Genomic DNA, 15,635 nt, shown 5'->3' on the forward strand with positions numbered 1-15,635 from the left:
TGAGGCTGGGGTAGCGGTTGTGGCTGAACCCAGACAATGACTGTGCATAGTGAACAAGGTGCTACAGGGTCAAGCCAGACAGACCAGCTTTTAATGAGGGCACCGCGGTGCGTGCTGACACCAGAAAAGCAGTAGCAGGTTTTAATGTCAAATTAATTATAGTTTCTCCTCCGCCGAGCGACAAGGAAGGCTTATAACTAGAGGGAGGGACTTTTAATTTGTATTTTTGTCTTCTTCCTGCATTACAGTAGGTACCTGGGCTGTTGATGAGCTTTTTGATCCGTTGCGGCAGATATATGCGATAGCGGCCATTGTGGGTGAATATGCCAAGCCATCTGTGCTCTGAATCACACAACGATAGTCTCTCTGGCTCCTGCGACTGGCTATTTCTGCCCAGTCACATACCGGAGGGGGAGGAGAAGAGAATAGGAAAGAGAGAGAGACAGGCTGGGAAGTTGCCTCTCTGCGTACATAAAAATAAGTTATACAAAACATAAAGAACACCTTCCTAATATTGAGTTCCACCCCCACTTTTGCCCTCAGAACAGCTAATTTTTTCGGGGCATGGACCCTACAAGGTGTCGAAAGCGTTCCACAGGGATGCTGGCCCATGTTGACTACAATGCTTCTTACAGTTGTGTCAAGTTGGCTGGATATCCTTTGGGTGGTGGACCAGTCTTGATGCACATGGGAAACTGTTGAGCGTGAAAAACCCAGCAGCGTTGCAGTTCATGACACAAACCGGTGCGCCTGGTACCTACTACCATACCTCGTTCAAAGGCACTTAAATCATTTGTCTTGCCCATTCACCCTCTGAATGGCACACATACACAATCCATGTCTCAAGGCTTAGAAATCCTTATCTAACCTGTCTCCGCTTCATCTACAAGGATTGAAGTGGATTTAACAAGTGACATCAGTAAGGGACTTCCACCTGTATTCACCTGTTCAACCTGTCATGGAAAGTTAATAATGTTTTGTACACTCAGTATATATCGCCATCGAAATAGAGCCAGTCGTTCTTCCCACTAACCTATCTAGCTATACTATACTGTAACTCAGCATTTCTCTCTGTTTACATATTAAATCACTTCCGATGGCTGGGCAGCAGAGATGTACTGTGTAGCCAAATTGTGGTATATAAACTGGTATATAAAATGTTTAATGCATAAGGACAGAATCCTCTGAAATGGAGAAACAACATTTCTACAAATGTACTTTGCGGTCGTCCCATTCTGCTGAGCAGGAAAGGCCGTGCAATATGTTTATATATCATCCTCTTATGAGGCAAAATCTGGCTTTTCCATTGTGATTCTGGACTGGCCCACCCCCTTTTTAGTGCTCCCCTATTGGGACACACCCACTCTCTTCCTCCCCGCTCTCTCCTTAACACTTTCTAGCTCATTGACAATCTGGCCCACACCACGGTGTGAAGTATCGGACAGGGTGTTGGGGATACGGAGCAGATCAGTGCACGTAGGAACCAGATGGCTTTTTACGTTAAGTTCCACTTCCGGGTTGATGTTTTCTCTGCACGTTCGTTCATAACTGGAGAGACATACATGGATGGGTGCACATGTATAACCACAGCCAAGTCAAAGGAAAAAAGACATGTTGTTGGAGAGTGAAATAGATATTTGAGTGTCTCTTCTTCAATGTATAAGCCTATTTATTGATTTTGAGCTCTTACTGTTTTGTTTAAGAGAAATCCATTTCCAAAGGTTTTTCACCCGCTCCCCACACAGTACATCACTTAGTGTCTTCATTTGTCTTTATCAGCTACTTGTCCCAGTGAATGAAGCCGCACAAAGCCACATATGTGAGGCATTACATGAATGAGATGGAAGGTTGCTAACCTTGCATATTAGTGCTAACCGCAAACCAAGGTGTTGCGTTCTCCCTGCAGATGTCAACGAGTGTGATCTGCTGAGCGGTGTGTGTGGCGAGGCCTTTTGTGAGAACGTGGAGGGCTCCTTCCTGTGTATGTGCCCCGACGAGGACCAGGAGTACAACCAGATGACCGCCAAGTGCAGTCCCGCTCCCACAGGTGACCCACACATTGCCTGAACACAAATAAAGCTTTTCAAAATAGTTTCAAATTAGAACTGAGTAAAGTTGTCCTCAGATAAAGGGGGTGATGGAGGGTTAAGAAGTCTGCCAAGTTACATGGTTCATTGAAATCAACACATTAGTGGTTGTATACTGTAGTACGGGGCTTTAGGTCGGGGTCCCAAAGCTCGACATTAACCTAGACTTCTTGTCCGACTTAACCACATGACCTCAAGTAGAGTATGTTCTCTGTTACATCTGAAAACAGTCCCAAATATTTAAGGAGGACAGTTTATCATTACGTAATGTTCGGAATTAGAGCATGCCCTGTGCTCACAACAGCAGACGTTACGTAATAGTGTGATTTGCTTTGGAAGAATGTGAAAGGCCAATTCCATGTTGTAGCAGGAAAAGCTGGGTTTTTCTGAGAATGGGCAATTAGATATGAGTCTCTGGTGATCTGTAATTATCATAGGAATTTACAGAGCACAAAACAATGAGACAGAAACTGCAGTGTGTTTGCGTGCGTGTGGAGGGTTTAGGGGAAACCAAGCGGAGGAGGAAGAGGGGACGGGACGGGGGGGACGGGGGGTGGTTCTCGTCTCTCCGTGAATATCTTAAAAGTCGTGTGAGCAGCTGTGTACCTCTGGTCCTCCAGGCGTATCACATTCATCATGTGCCTTATCTCTCCAGCACGCTCTAAATGTGTCAGTTTACACTCCTGCATGGGGAAATGTCACAGAGAGAGAGACTCATCCCTCCCCGGGTTAACCCATTGCTGTCACTCTAAAACGTTACTGGTTCACTCGCACGACAGGTGATATCTGTCGTGAACACTATCCGACACTAGCGATTTCTAGCGATTTCTGTGCAATAAAGTGTTTTCTCCCCTCTGTTCCCCGTACAGCCTCGTCAGTGGAGAGGAAGGAGTGTTACTACAACCTCAATGATGAGAACCTGTGTGAGAACGTGCTGACCAGCAGTGTCACCAAGGAGGAGTGCTGCTGTACGCTGGGGGCAGGCTGGGGGGACAACTGTGAGGTGCACCCCTGCCCCGTCCAGGGCACTGGTGAGGAAGCACACACATAAAACACACACACACACAAACACATGACATAGTACACATTTCCTTGTCTCTCTCTTCAAACAGATCAGTTTTCCCAGATGTGTCCAGCTGGGAGAGGCAGTGTCCCAACCGGTGACACTGTGTTTGGAGTGACTGCAGCCGGGAGTTATAAAGGTATATGAACTCAGAGACCCAGTACAGGCTAAACAGAGCCTTGGCTCACAGCAGTAGTGTTCAGAAAATGCAGTGAGAACACTATGAATCAGACAATGAGTTAACAACATGAGTTAGCTGCCTCTCTCCCAGGCAGGCCTCTGTCTGTGCTCTTGTTGTGTGTGTGTGTGTGTGTGTGTCTGTCGCTTTAGTTTGCCTCTCTCTCTCAGGCTTGGAGTCCCAGAACAGAAATGCCAGCCTCTGATGTCTGGAGACCTAACACTAGCACATCTCCTCTCGCTCTCCTGTTCTCCTTTCCTCTTCCTCTCTCCTCCTCTCTCCCTCTCCTTTCCCAGCCCCACAATCTTACTGTAGCTTGTTCCCCTCCCACGAAAGTTAATTCATCGAACCAACGGCCTTAATTCAATAGTATAATTTATTACAGCAAAGGCAGTCTGGTAGAGAGGGGCTGGCAGCAAGTGAATATGGTATATTCTGAGAGAGGGAGAGACGGGCTGGGAAGGCAGGTTTCCAGGGACAGTTTCTGAGCACCAGTCTGGAAATGTCTTCAATTGGTGGATCTGTTAGCACAGCTGATTGTGGTCTCAGTTGCAAACACCAACGCCCAACCGACAGCACACACAAGGAAGAGGAGAGTACTGTAACACAGAACTGTTTGTTGATGGAGTTCTTCTCTAAGCTTCTCCGGGTTTCATCTCATTAAAGCGTTGAGTTGGTCTCACCTTTCCAGAAACAGGAAGAGTAGAGACCGTTTGAATACTGGAAATTGAGTAGTATTGAGTAGTGTTCCTTCAGCTTTAGTGGCGAAGTAACTGCATTTTTACATTGTTATCTCAATAGCAAGAGATGAACTAAAAATGTCTCTGTGGCTGTCTCTGTGGCTGTCTCTGTGGCTGTCTCTGTGGCTGTCTCTGTGGTTGTCTCTGTGGCTGTCTCTGTGGCTATCTCTGTGGCTGTGTGGGCTGTTGTTAAGACTCTGTTGTCCTCTCCCTCCCAGATGCAGATGAGTGTGCGTTGTTTGGCCAGGAGATCTGTAAGGATGGCTTCTGCTTCAACAGCCCAGGAAGCTATGAGTGTTACTGTAAGACTGGCCTGTACTACGACGAGGTCAAGTTGCAGTGCAGAGGTCAGTGGGAAGGTCATTCACATTAGTTAGTATTAATTTAACCCAAACATATTTGATTTACTCACAACATGATGCCATTTTTTGGACATTCGAAAGATTGGAATCAATAGCCATCAGTCTACTACTAATATGCCATTTCCACAGCCCTGTGTCATTAAACTGTCCACACACATTAAAAGTAGTTAGTAGTACTGTACCACAGCCTGTGTGTTGGCTGGCTGGCCAGGGGTGTGTAGGGTGGGGCCCCTCCCTGGGTTAGGTAGGGTCAGGGCCTGGTGAGAGGCAGGGCGGGGACACTGGACACTCTGGGGGTGACGCAGGGCCAGACTGCGGTGACCTATGTGCCAAACCCAGCAGGCCCAGGCAGCAAGTCCCAAACCACCAACCGGGCCACACTGGAGGGACCCTGGCCCTCTGCCGGGCCCCACACCGCACCCTTGGCCCCGGGACACAAGCGCAGGATGCCTGTGGTCCGCCTGCGGAGTTCCGCCACATTTGTGTTGGATTATTTGGACAGGCTGAGACTGGGCGGAGGCTCCAGCAGAGGTTTGGCCTGTACCCCGGACGGTCCTGGTTTTACCCCGTTACGCGTGGACTAGAGAAACCAACCACTACCACCACCAGTCTTATGGCCGTGTTCTATTTGGGATATGAGGATATTTCTTAAAAGGGATGGAGGGGTATTTTTGAAAGTGTAGAATATTGAGTGGATGTGTATTTCAGTTGTATGTCTGGGTGGATATGTTTTTTTTGTTCATTCATTTCCTCAGCAATTATGAAACCACAGGCCTGATGTGTATCTAATGCGTTTGCTGTGGCTGCACATTTCAGAAATACATGTCTTTCCTTTTGGGGCTGACACACAATCCAAATACGAGGTTTATTTGTCCCAACACCTGCAAACAACCCCCTTGAAGCTGTAGTAGTTGAGGTATCATTCACAAAAACATGTTTACTCTCTAGCATACTGTCTCTGACGCATACTTTTTTTTTTTTACTAACACAATGAAAAGGGATTTGCCCTCTCATCAATAGGAAATAGAAAATGCCGTTTATTAGCCTGATTCCTAAATTGAAGCATTTCTGTCTCCGTTCTATGTAAGTGGATGCTTAATTGGATAGGTTAATGAGTGTAAATGGCTGTGTGTTTGTGCGGCAGGCGTGCGGACTGCGTTTCATTAAGGGAATCGGGCTGAGACAACAGAACTCCCAACAGCACCTTTTCAAATATTTGTCTCCACTCCCCTCCCCCCACAGATATTGATGAGTGTCAGGAGGTGTCTAGCTGTGTGGAGGGAGTGTGTTTGAACACACATGGCTCCTACATGTGTTTCTGTACACACCCGATGGTGTTGGACTCTGACAACAAGAGCTGTGTGATCGCCCCTGACGTGGCAGGTAAGAACCCTTATGAAGGATGCTAAAATAAGCATGGTTTAAGGTTAGCATGCTCTTATATTGTCTCTGTTTTCGTAAACACATTTTTAAAAAGGTCTTTCTCGTGGAGATCGTAGAACTTGTCACACCATATTGTGTGTTTCATAGTGAAGTAACAATTGTGATTGAGATGTACTGTGTCTGTTGCAGAGCAACATGGTGAGCAGACTGGCTACCAGGGTGTTTGCTGGCAGACGGTAACAGACAATCTGACAGACAATCTGACAGACACTCTGACAGACACTCTGACCTGCACCAAGCCCCTTGCCAACAGAAAGACCACATACACAGAGTGTTGCTGTCTGTTTGGAGAGGCCTGGGGCATGGACTGTACCCTCTGCCCCCTCAAGAACACAGGTACTACAAACCACACCAGCATTCATGTCCATCTATCAACGCTACTGTTATAATGACTTTATCCATGACTTATTATCCTTTGTGAATAGAGTTAACTTTTAGGTAAATGCTTCTTCATCCAGTCTCGTGTGAGGTATATTATAGAACCCCATACAGCTGGTCTCAGAGTGATTATGGTGGTCAATGCTTGAACCAGACGTGGTCCTTCCTGTGGTGGACCAGGCCCTTTCAGACCTCATACCCAGGACTAGTGACACCTCATTAGGCTTGGCCTCTGCCAGCTGCCTTCTAATGCTCCTGTCCCCTGGAGGCTCCGAGATCTAGCCTGCCCTGGGGCCAATCCTCTACCACTCCCCTTTTCCACTCCCCTGTGTCTAGGCAGGGAGGGCTGGTTGCTAATGCATGTCCCCGCCACGCTGCCAGGGTGGAGGGCTGGTTGCTAATGCATGTCCCCACCACGCTGCCAGGGTGGAGGGCTGGTTGCTAATTCATGTCCCCACCACGCTGCCAGGGTGGAGGGCTGGTTGCTAATGCATGTCCCCACCACGCTGCCAGGGTGGAGGGCTGGTTGCTAATGCATGTCCCCACCACGCTGCCAGGGTGGAGGGCTGGTTGCTAATGCATGTCCCCACCACGCTGCCAGGGTGGAGGGCTGGTTGCTAATGCATGTCCCCACCACGCTGCCAGGGTGGAGGGCTGGTTGCTAATGCATGTCCCCACCACGCTGCCAGGGTGGAGGGCTGGTTGCTAATGCATGTCCCCACCACGCTGCCAGGGTGGAGGACTGCAATGTGTATTATGGGGAGTTGCGGACTGGGACGTGGGGACTGGGACATGGGGACCTCCCTCTGAATAAACAACACTGCTATTCCAGCCCACTGGAAGATGGAACTGGTAGTGTTGGGGATTTTTAAATGTGAGTTTTGGGTGATTTTCCAAGCAGTTTGTCTTGGAATTCGTATCTTCATGTGAGAATGATGTTGAACTGACAGTTTAGTAGGTGCCGTTGATAAGTCAGAAGAGCTAGGTTTGAACATTGTAGCTGTGCGACATCGGTCTACAGCTGCTCTTTCTGCCGCTTGCACGCTTTACAAAAGCAGTTTTTTATCTCATTCAGAAACATTGACAGAATCCAGAATAATACATTTCGAAGTCTGGGTCACTTTTAGGTTTTCAAAGATTTGCGAAACACCCTTATGGAAGACTGTTTCTTCTTGTCCAACATCCGATCTCCCACTCGGATCTTTACTGAATAACTCAGATTGAGGTGTGTGAGGTGTGTGAGGTGTGTGAGGTGTGTGAGGTTTGTGAGGTGTGTGAGGTGTGTGAAGTGTGTGAGGTGTGTGAGGTGTGTGAGGTCACCGCTGCTCTCCATAGAGAGACCAGAACAGAACACACACTCGTTTGTTCTCATCAGGTCCACCCAGATCTCTCTGCGGTCCCTCTCTGATGCGTCTCCTGTGTAGACGTTCTTGTGGGAGAGAGCGGAGGCAGGCAGGTGCGTGGGATTAGCAGGGGACTGTAGGGGATGGCTGGCCGGGGTGTGCAGATGAAAGACTCTGGGTTAGGTTCCCACAGTACAGTAACCAGGAAGGAGGGGGATCAGAGCAGGTGCTGTGCTGTGTGTTGAAAGACACATTCAGTAGGGAAGTCAGCCGCTAGCCACAAACCAGAGTATTCACTTTAGTCAAATATCCCTCTGTCTTCTAAGCCAAGTGATGATGGCAATGTAATTACTTGGAAGAACCATGGAAGTGTTGACATTTTGGATGTCCTGCAGTTCTTAGAATGACAGAAAAGAGTTGTATTTATCAAACGTATAAGCTATTTGTCATGTTTTCTCTCTTTGGGTTGGAATAGAAGTGACGGCTACAGATATCCTTCTCTGGCTCCTCATATCTACTGTGGTCAGAAGGCTACTCAGCCTCTCTCTCCTCCTATCTCTCTTTGTTTCAGATGTCTCGATCTCTTTCAATCTCTTTTTCTCTTTTTCTTTCTCTCTCTTAGAGGATATGTATGTCTCTCTCGTTTCCGTCAGATGGTCATGTCTCAGTCTCTCTCTCCATTATCTCACAGAGGACTATGCCTCCATGTGTAACGTGGCAATGAGTGGAGGACAGGGGCATCCGTATGGTCGCGATGCCCTCGTGGCCGGGCCTGTCCAGGAGTACGAGGTCAGCCTGGACTACGAGCCTCACCCCGACCAGCCTGGTGCCCTGCCCCTGTACGAGGACGAGGAGAGTGAGTGAACCAGTCCCCACCACACTGTAAAACACACTGATGAAGCTCAAACAGGCAGAGAAAATAAGGAGCTGATGGAGAGGTTGGGATAAGCTGCCTATTCTCTCAATGATAGCTCGTTGCTGCCATCATGTGTCCATATGAATTACTACATGTCACGACCACAATAATCTTTCTGTAGGTAGGTAGAAATAGTAGTCATGTTTGTCTGTATTTTCAGTGTAACCAAGGTCTTCCAAGGTCATAAATACATTATTATTAATGATCAATTATTGTATCTAATCAAGCAAGTTAAATCTCAATATTTTACTTAAAATTAAGACATTTCTGTCATACTAATGTGAGTATACATTCGTAAGTAATTTCACTGCATTCACATCTTACATAAGTCAAATCAAATCAAATCAAATGTGCTGAATACAACCTTACAGTGAAATGCTTAAGTATAAGCCCATAACCAACAATGCAGTTTTAAAAAAACTAAGTGTTAAGTAAAAAATAGATAAGTAAAAAAATTGAAGTAACAAATATTTTAAAAGCAGCAATAAAATAACAATAGCGAGGCTATATACAGGGGGTACCGCTTGCCGTGCGTTAGCAGAGAGAACAGTCTATGACTAGGGTTTCTGGAGTCTTTGACCATTTTTAGGGCCTCCCTCTGACACCGCCTGGTATAGAGGTCCTGGATGGCAGGAAGCTTGACCCCAGTGATGTGCTGGGCCGTATGCATTACCCTCTGTAGTGCCTTGCGGTCGGAGGCCGAACAGTTCTACAGGTGCAGCTGTAGGATCTGAGGACCCATGCCAAATCTTTTCAGTCTCCTGAGGGGGAAAAGGCTTTGTCGTGCCCTCTTCACAGCTGTCTTGGTGTGTTTGGACATGATAGTTCGTTGATGATGTGGACACCAAGGAACTTGAAGCTCTCAACCTGCTCCACTACAGCCCCGTCGATGAGAATGGGGGCGTGCTCAGTCCTCCTTTTCCTGTAGTCCACAATCATCTCCTTTGTCTTGATCACGTTGATGGAGAAGTTGTTGTCCTGGCACCACACGGCCAGGTCTCTGACCTCCTCCCTATAGGCTGTCTCGTTGTTGTCGGTGATCAGGCCTACCACTGTTGTCATCGGCAAACTTAATGATGGTGTTGGAGTCATTATAATTCATTATAAAACGGGTAGTTTCGCTCCTGGATGCTGATTGCTTGAAAGCCGTAGTATATAATATACCAAAACGACTTGTTTTCTGTTCTATTTACGTTGGTAACCTGTTTATAATGGCAATACGGTACTTCAGGGGTGTGTGGTATATTGCTTAAGAGCTGCCCATAGCCGTGGTATATTGGTCATATACCCCCTTTTTGCTTACTTATATCCTCATCTGACTTGGGTGAATAAAACACCTCTTTCTTACCCCCTGTCCCACTTCCTCCATCCTGTAGACCTGTCCGATGCGTTTGAGGGCCTGAGAGCGGAAGAGTGTGGCATTCTGAACGGCTGTGAGAACGGGCGCTGCGTGCGGGTACAGGAGGGCTACACCTGCGACTGCTTCGACGGATACACCCTGGACATGTCCCGCATGGCGTGTGTGGGTAAGTGACAGGTGGAGGACACACACACTAAATGGACTAGAAGAGAAGTAGTCAATCTCTCCTCAGCCCTCAACCAGGAAAGGCTATCATGCATGTTGTTGATGTTAGGTCTGCATGTGCAGTGAAGTGCAGGGCGTGCTGTTCTGTTTTGAGATAGCTGCAGCTTTGCTAGTTCTTTCTTTGCTACACCTGACCATATTACCGGACAGTCATCAAGATGGGACAAGACCAAATCAAATCAAATCACATTTTATTTGTCACATACACATGGTTAGCAGATGTTAATGCGAGTGTAGCGAAATGCTTGTGCTTCTAGTTCCGACAATGCAGTAATAACCAACAAGTAATCTAACTAACAATTCCAAAACTACTGTCTTATACACACACGTGTCAGGGGATAAAGAATATGTACATAAAGATATATGAATGAGTGATGTTACAGAGCGGCATAGGCAAGATACAGTAGATGGTATCGAGTACAGTATATACATATGAGATGAGTATGTAAACAAAGTGGCATAGTTAAAGTGGCTAGTGATACATGTATTACATAAAGATGCAGTGGATGATATAGAGTACAGTATATACGTATACATATGAGATGAATAATGTAGGGTATGTAAACATTATATTAGGTAGCATTGTTTAAAGTGGCTAGTGATATATTTTACATCATTTCCCATCAATTCCCATTATTAAAGTGGCTGGAGTTGAGTTAGTGTGTTGGCAGCAGCCACTCAATGTTAGTGGTGGCTGTTTAACAGTCTGATGGCCTTGAGATAGAAGCTGTTTTTCAGTCTCTCGGTCCCAGCTTTGATGCACCTGTACTGACCTCGCCTTCTGGATGATAGCGGGGTGAACAGGCAGTGGCTCGGGTGGTTGTTGTCCTTGATGATCTTTATGGCCTTCCTGTAACATCGGGTGGTGTAGGTGTCCTGGAGGGCAGGTAGTTTGCCCCCGGTGATGCGTTGTGCAGACCTCACTACCCTCTGGAGAGCCTTACGGTTGTGGGCGGAGCAGTTGCCGTACCAGGCGGTGATACAGCCTGCCAGGATGCTCTCGATTGTGCATCTGTAGAAGTTTGTGAGTGCTTTTGGTGACAATCCGAATTTCTTCAGCCTCCTGAGGTTGAAGAGGCGCTGCTGCGCCTTCTTCACGATGCTGTCCGTGTGGGTGGACCAATTCAGTTTGTCTGTGATGTGTATGCCGAGGAACTTAAAACTTGCTACCCTCTCCACTACTGTTCCATCGATGTGGATAGGGGGGTGCTCCCTCTGCTGTTTCCTGAAGTCCACAATCATCTCCTTAGTTTTGTTGACGTTGAGTGTGAGGTTATTTTCCTGACACCAAACTCCGAGGACCCTCACCTCCTCCCTGTAGGCCGTCTCGTCGTTGTTGGTAATCAAGCCTACCACTGTTGTGTCGTCCGCAAACTTGATGATTGAGTTGGAGTCGTGCGTGGCCACGCAGTCGTGGGTGAACAGGGAGTACAGGAGAGGGCTCAGAACGCACCCTTGTGGGGCCCCAGTGTTGAGGATCAGCGGGGTGGAGATGTTGTTGCCTACCCTCACCACCCTCACCACCTGGGGGCGGCCCGTCAGGAAGTCCAGTACACAGTTGCCCAATTGGAATGGGTCTAAGGTGTCAGGTAGGGTGGAGGTGATATGGTCCTTGACTAGTCTCTCAAAGCACTTCATGATGACGGAAGTGAGTGCTACGGGGCGGTAGTCGTTTAGCTCAGTTACCTTAGCTTTCTTGGGAACAGGAACAATGGTGGCCCTCTTGAAGCATGTGGGAACAGCAGACTGGGATAGGGATTGATTGAATATGTCCATAAACACACCAGCCAGCTGGTCTGCGCATGCTCTGAGGGCGCGGCTGGGGATGCCGTCTGGGCCTGCAGCCTTGCGAGGGTTAACACGTTTAAATGTTTTACTCACCTCGGCTGCAGTGAAGGAGAGGCCGCATGTTTTGGTTGCAGGCCGTGTCAGTGGCACTGTATTGTCCTCAAAGCGGGCAAAAAAGTTATTTAGTCTGCCTGGGAGCAAGACATCCGGGTCCGTGACGGGGCTGGTTTTCTTTTTGTAATCCGTGATTGACTGTAGACCCTGCCACATACCTCTTGTGTCTGAGCCGTTGAATTGAGATTCTACTTTGTCTCTATACTGACGCTTAGCTTGTTTGATTGCCTTGCGGAGGGAATAGCTACACTGTTTGTATTCGGTCATATTTCCGTCACCTTGCCCTGATTAAAAGCAGTGGTTCGCGCTTTCAGTTTCACGCGAATGCTGCCATCAATCCACGGTTTCTGGTTTGGGAATGTTTTAATCGTTGCTATGGGAATGACATCTTCAACGCACGTTCTAATGAACTCGCACACCGAATCAGCGTATTCGTCAATGTTGTTGTCTGACGCAATACGAAACATATCCCAGTCCACGTGATGGAAGCAGTCTTGGAGTGTGGAATCAGATTGGTCGGACCAGCGTTGAACAGACCTCAGCGTGGGAGCTTCTTGTTTTAGTTTCTGTCTGTAGGCAGGGATCAACAAAATGGAGTCGTGGTCAGCTTTTCCGAAAGGAGGGCGGGGCAGGGCCTTATATGCGTCGCGGAAGTTAGAATAGCAGTGATCCAAGGTTTTGCCAGCCCTGGTTGCGCAATCGATATGCTGATACAATTTAGGGAGTCTTGTTTTCAGATTAGCCTTGTTAAAATCCCCAGCTACAATGAATGCAGCCTCAGGATGTATGGATTCCAGTTTGCAAAGAGTCAAATAAAGTTCGTTCAGAGCCATCGATGTGTCTGCTTGGGGGGGAATATATACGGCTGTGATTATAATCGAAGAGAATTCCCTTGGTAGATAATGCGGTCAACATTTGATTGTGAGGAAATCTAAATCAGGTGAACAGAAGGACTTGAGTTCCTGTATGCTTTTGTGACCACACCACGTCTCGTTAGCCATAAGGCATACGCCCCCGCCCCTCTTCTTACCAGAAAGATGTTTGTTTCTGTCAGCGCGATGCGTGGAGAAACCAGCTGGCTGCACCGACTCCGATAGCGTCTCTCCAGTGAGCCATGTTTCCGTGAAGCAAAGAACGTTACAGTCTCTGATGTCCCTCTGGAATGCTACCCTTGCTCGGATTTCATCAACCTTGTTGTCAAGAGACTGGACATTGGCGAGAAGTATACTGGGGAGTGGTGCACGATGAGCCCGTCTCCGGAGTCTGACCAGAAGACCGCTACGTTTCCCTCTTTTACGAAGTCGTTTTTTTGGGTCGCCGGCTGGGATCCATTCCATTGTCCTGGGTGAAAGGCAGAACACAGAATCCGCTTCGCGAAAGTCATATTCTTGGTCGTACTGATGGTGAGTTGACGCTGCTCTTATATTCAGTAGTTCTTCTCGACTGTATGTAATGAAACCTAAGATGACCTGGGGTACTAATGTAAGAAATAACACGTAAAAAAACACGTTAAAAAACTGCATAGTTTCCTAGGAACGCGAAGCGAGGCGGCCATCTCTGTCGGCGCCGGAAGTACACCAGAGCCTGAACAACAAGTGCATAATCATAAAAACATTTTTTTAAAGCTTTCAATCTTCAATAGCTCCTACACAAAGTGTGCTATGACTATGAAAATGCTATATTCTAGACCTTCCGGGTGGTGCAGTGGTTAAGGGCGCTGTACTGCCGCGCCAGCTGTGCCATCAGAGACTCTGGGTTCGCGCACAGGCTCTGTCGTAACCAACCGGGAGGTCCGTGGGGCGATGCACAATTGGCCTAGCGTCGTCCGGGTTAGGGAGGGCTTGGCCGGTAGGGATGTCCTTGTCTCATCGCGCACCAGCGACTCCTGTGGCGGGCCGGGCACAGTGCGCGCTAACCAAGGTTGCCAGGTGCACGGTGTTTCCTCTGACACATTGTAGCGATGAGACAAGATAGTAGCTACTAAAACAATTGGATACCATGAAATTGGGGAGAAAAATGGGTAAAATAAAAAAAAATAAGATGCTATATTCTGAATCGGGGGAAATTGCCCGGAAACTGAAGATCTCGTACAAAGCTGTGTACTTCTCCCTTCACAGAACATTGCAAACTGTTCACATTTTCTGGTCTCACCCTTTTCAGCCGTGTAGCCACTGCTCCACCCTGTCTGGTCTTTATTTAAATTATCTGCGAGTCCTTTTAAGCACTCTGGCCTTGGAGGGCATTCCATCCTGTTTACACAATGCCTGTGCTCCCATGGGCGTGGTTACTGACTGGGCCCAGGTGTATTTATATGAAGAGCCATTATTGCATTTAGAAGGCTAAAATCACATTTCTGTCTTTTCAAAAGTATTCTTATACTTAATAATTTATTGTATACAACATTTATATGCAAACCTGATAACTAGGAAGTGTACACTTTCAGAGTTAGTTATCTTGTTATACAGTCTTTCTGATCATTTTTATGACATCACAAAATAGACATACATTTTCCATATTCCATCCCTCATCATCCCTAACATTCGGAGGATGAAATATATTGTGCCGGTGTCCATTGTTTGATGTTAAAGTTCTTGGGCTGGTAAACTTTTCATAAGGCACACAGACATTCCGATCACCCAAACTAGGCCACAAAGGAAATCACCTGCAGTCTATGATTTACGATGTATGAGGTGTCATAAAACCTCCACATCCATCCCTCTCCCCCTCTGCGGGACAGAGAGCACTGTAGAGCTAAATCCACTGTAACCTGATCCGTTGGATCCTCACAAGCGAGTCATGACAGTGCGCTCTGTGTAGATTTTTTTCCGTCCTCCCCCAATTCAGAAGATATAATTTTCATAGTCATGGCACACTTTGTGTAAGAGCTATCGAAGATAATACAATGTTTAAAAAAAGAAGAAAAAAGTTGATATTGCCATCCTCCCCTGATTCTGAATAAATAATTTTCATAGTCATAACACGCTTTTGTGTAAGAGCTATTCAAGATTGAAAGAAAAAAATAACATAACATTTTAGATTTTTGTCCATCCTCCCCCGATTCAAAATATATCATTTCCATAGTCACGGCACGCTTTCTGTAAGGGCTATGGAAGATTGTAATCTGAAATCATGTAATTCATTTTTATTTAAACGGATAGCTAGCTAGTTACCTATAACATTCGGATACAGTACATTTTGGGTATAGCTAGCTAGCTCAACTTGTAGTGGTACTAGCAAGCCCCGTTATGGTCGAATCGATCATGTAATTATACTGTACTGAACACTACCTCGTGAGAGCTATATTGCTAGCTAGCTACCGATAGCAAAACAATTGACCTGTTTGTCATGTTTGTATGTAAAAGAACATCAAAGCGTGTTTTGTTCTCCAGCCCTGGAAAGAGGAATCATCACAAGCAGCCATTATAATTATTTAGCTAGCCATCTCTGATAGACAGTGCATGGTAACATAGCTCCCCGTGAACCGGTAGAAACTAGTACCGCCCTGCTTTGAAAATCCTGCCTTCGAGGGTCCGTCAGGCTGTGGTCTTTACAAAGCCAGGGAAAATGAGTCAACCTACATATCCTGCAATGTCATGGCAGACAAGAACATTGTTGAGACTGGTCCAAGAGGCTCTATT

General features: G+C 46.9%; 1 protein-coding gene across 6 annotated transcripts in view; it reads left to right on the plus strand.

Moving 5' to 3' along the window:
- Window positions 1-15,635, plus strand: part of LOC109888965 (latent-transforming growth factor beta-binding protein 1) — a 138,054-nt gene that overhangs the window by 111,821 nt on the left and 10,598 nt on the right. For all 6 annotated transcript variants that reach the window (XM_031823465.1, XM_031823468.1, XM_031823471.1 and 3 more), the window contains 8 exons: window positions 1,907-2,047; window positions 2,957-3,118; window positions 3,200-3,289; window positions 4,287-4,415; window positions 5,673-5,813; window positions 6,003-6,209; window positions 8,286-8,450; window positions 9,887-10,036. In XM_031823465.1, coding sequence (XP_031679325.1) covers window positions 1,907-2,047; window positions 2,957-3,118; window positions 3,200-3,289; window positions 4,287-4,415; window positions 5,673-5,813; window positions 6,003-6,209; window positions 8,286-8,450; window positions 9,887-10,036 — 1,185 coding nt within the window. The remainder of the gene's footprint in view (window positions 1-1,906; window positions 2,048-2,956; window positions 3,119-3,199; window positions 3,290-4,286; window positions 4,416-5,672; window positions 5,814-6,002; window positions 6,210-8,285; window positions 8,451-9,886; window positions 10,037-15,635) is intronic.

Source organism: Oncorhynchus kisutch, linkage group LG4, assembly GCF_002021735.2.
Source record: "Oncorhynchus kisutch isolate 150728-3 linkage group LG4, Okis_V2, whole genome shotgun sequence".
Taxonomy (NCBI): Eukaryota; Metazoa; Chordata; class Actinopteri; order Salmoniformes; family Salmonidae; genus Oncorhynchus; species Oncorhynchus kisutch.